This window comes from Myotis brandtii, unplaced genomic scaffold (assembly GCF_000412655.1).
Source record: "Myotis brandtii unplaced genomic scaffold, ASM41265v1 scaffold601, whole genome shotgun sequence".
Taxonomy (NCBI): Eukaryota; Metazoa; Chordata; class Mammalia; order Chiroptera; family Vespertilionidae; genus Myotis; species Myotis brandtii.
Genome location: NW_005370276.1, coordinates 821,342 through 821,872, shown reverse-complemented (window position 1 = coordinate 821,872; position 531 = coordinate 821,342). Strand labels below are relative to the sequence as shown.

The 531-nt window shown below is 48.8% G+C and overlaps 1 protein-coding gene across 1 annotated transcript in view; it reads left to right on the top strand.

Moving 5' to 3' along the window:
* The window catches only part of PLEKHA4 (pleckstrin homology domain containing, family A (phosphoinositide binding specific) member 4), a gene marked incomplete at its 3' end in the record, with an annotated part of 32,389 nt that overhangs the window by 6,246 nt on the left and 25,612 nt on the right, over positions 1 to 531 (top strand). Inside the window, exon 7 of the mRNA XM_014550425.1 lies at positions 438 to 483. Within this exon, the coding sequence (XP_014405911.1) occupies positions 438 to 483 (46 nt within the window). The remainder of the gene's footprint in view (positions 1 to 437; positions 484 to 531) is intronic.

The window sequence follows — 531 nt, the reverse complement described above, 5'->3', positions numbered from 1 at the left end:
CCATCCTAGGCCTTCAGTACCCTATTGTCTGTGTCCATGGGTTATGCATATATGCATACAAGGTCTTTGGTTGTTTACCTCCCACCAACCCACCCTCCCCCGCCTTCCCTCTGAGATCCCGCACTCTGTCCTATGCTTCCATGTCTCTGGATCCAATCCCTTCATTAGTTTATTTTATCAATTAGATTCCACATGTGAGTGAGATCATGTGATACTTGTCTTTCTCTATAATGTCAGATTTTTTTTTTTAAGGCTTCAGACTGTCTCTCCCCAGGTCTGGCCGAGTCCTCAGGCTGGAGATTCGTAGTCTGGGGCATTGGGGTCCCACTTGGTGGCCCTCTACCAGTCTTCCACACTCGGGCCTTAGTTTCCCCATCTGCAAAATGGACACAATGATTGATAGTGCACTGCCTCCCCCCCCTTTTTTTTCCGTGTAGGTCCCTGTGCCTTTGTCTGTGCATTGAGAATAAGGGCTGTTATGAGGTGCCAAGGAGTGTTGTCTTTTTCTGTGCTCACTCGCTAGTGGGCGAC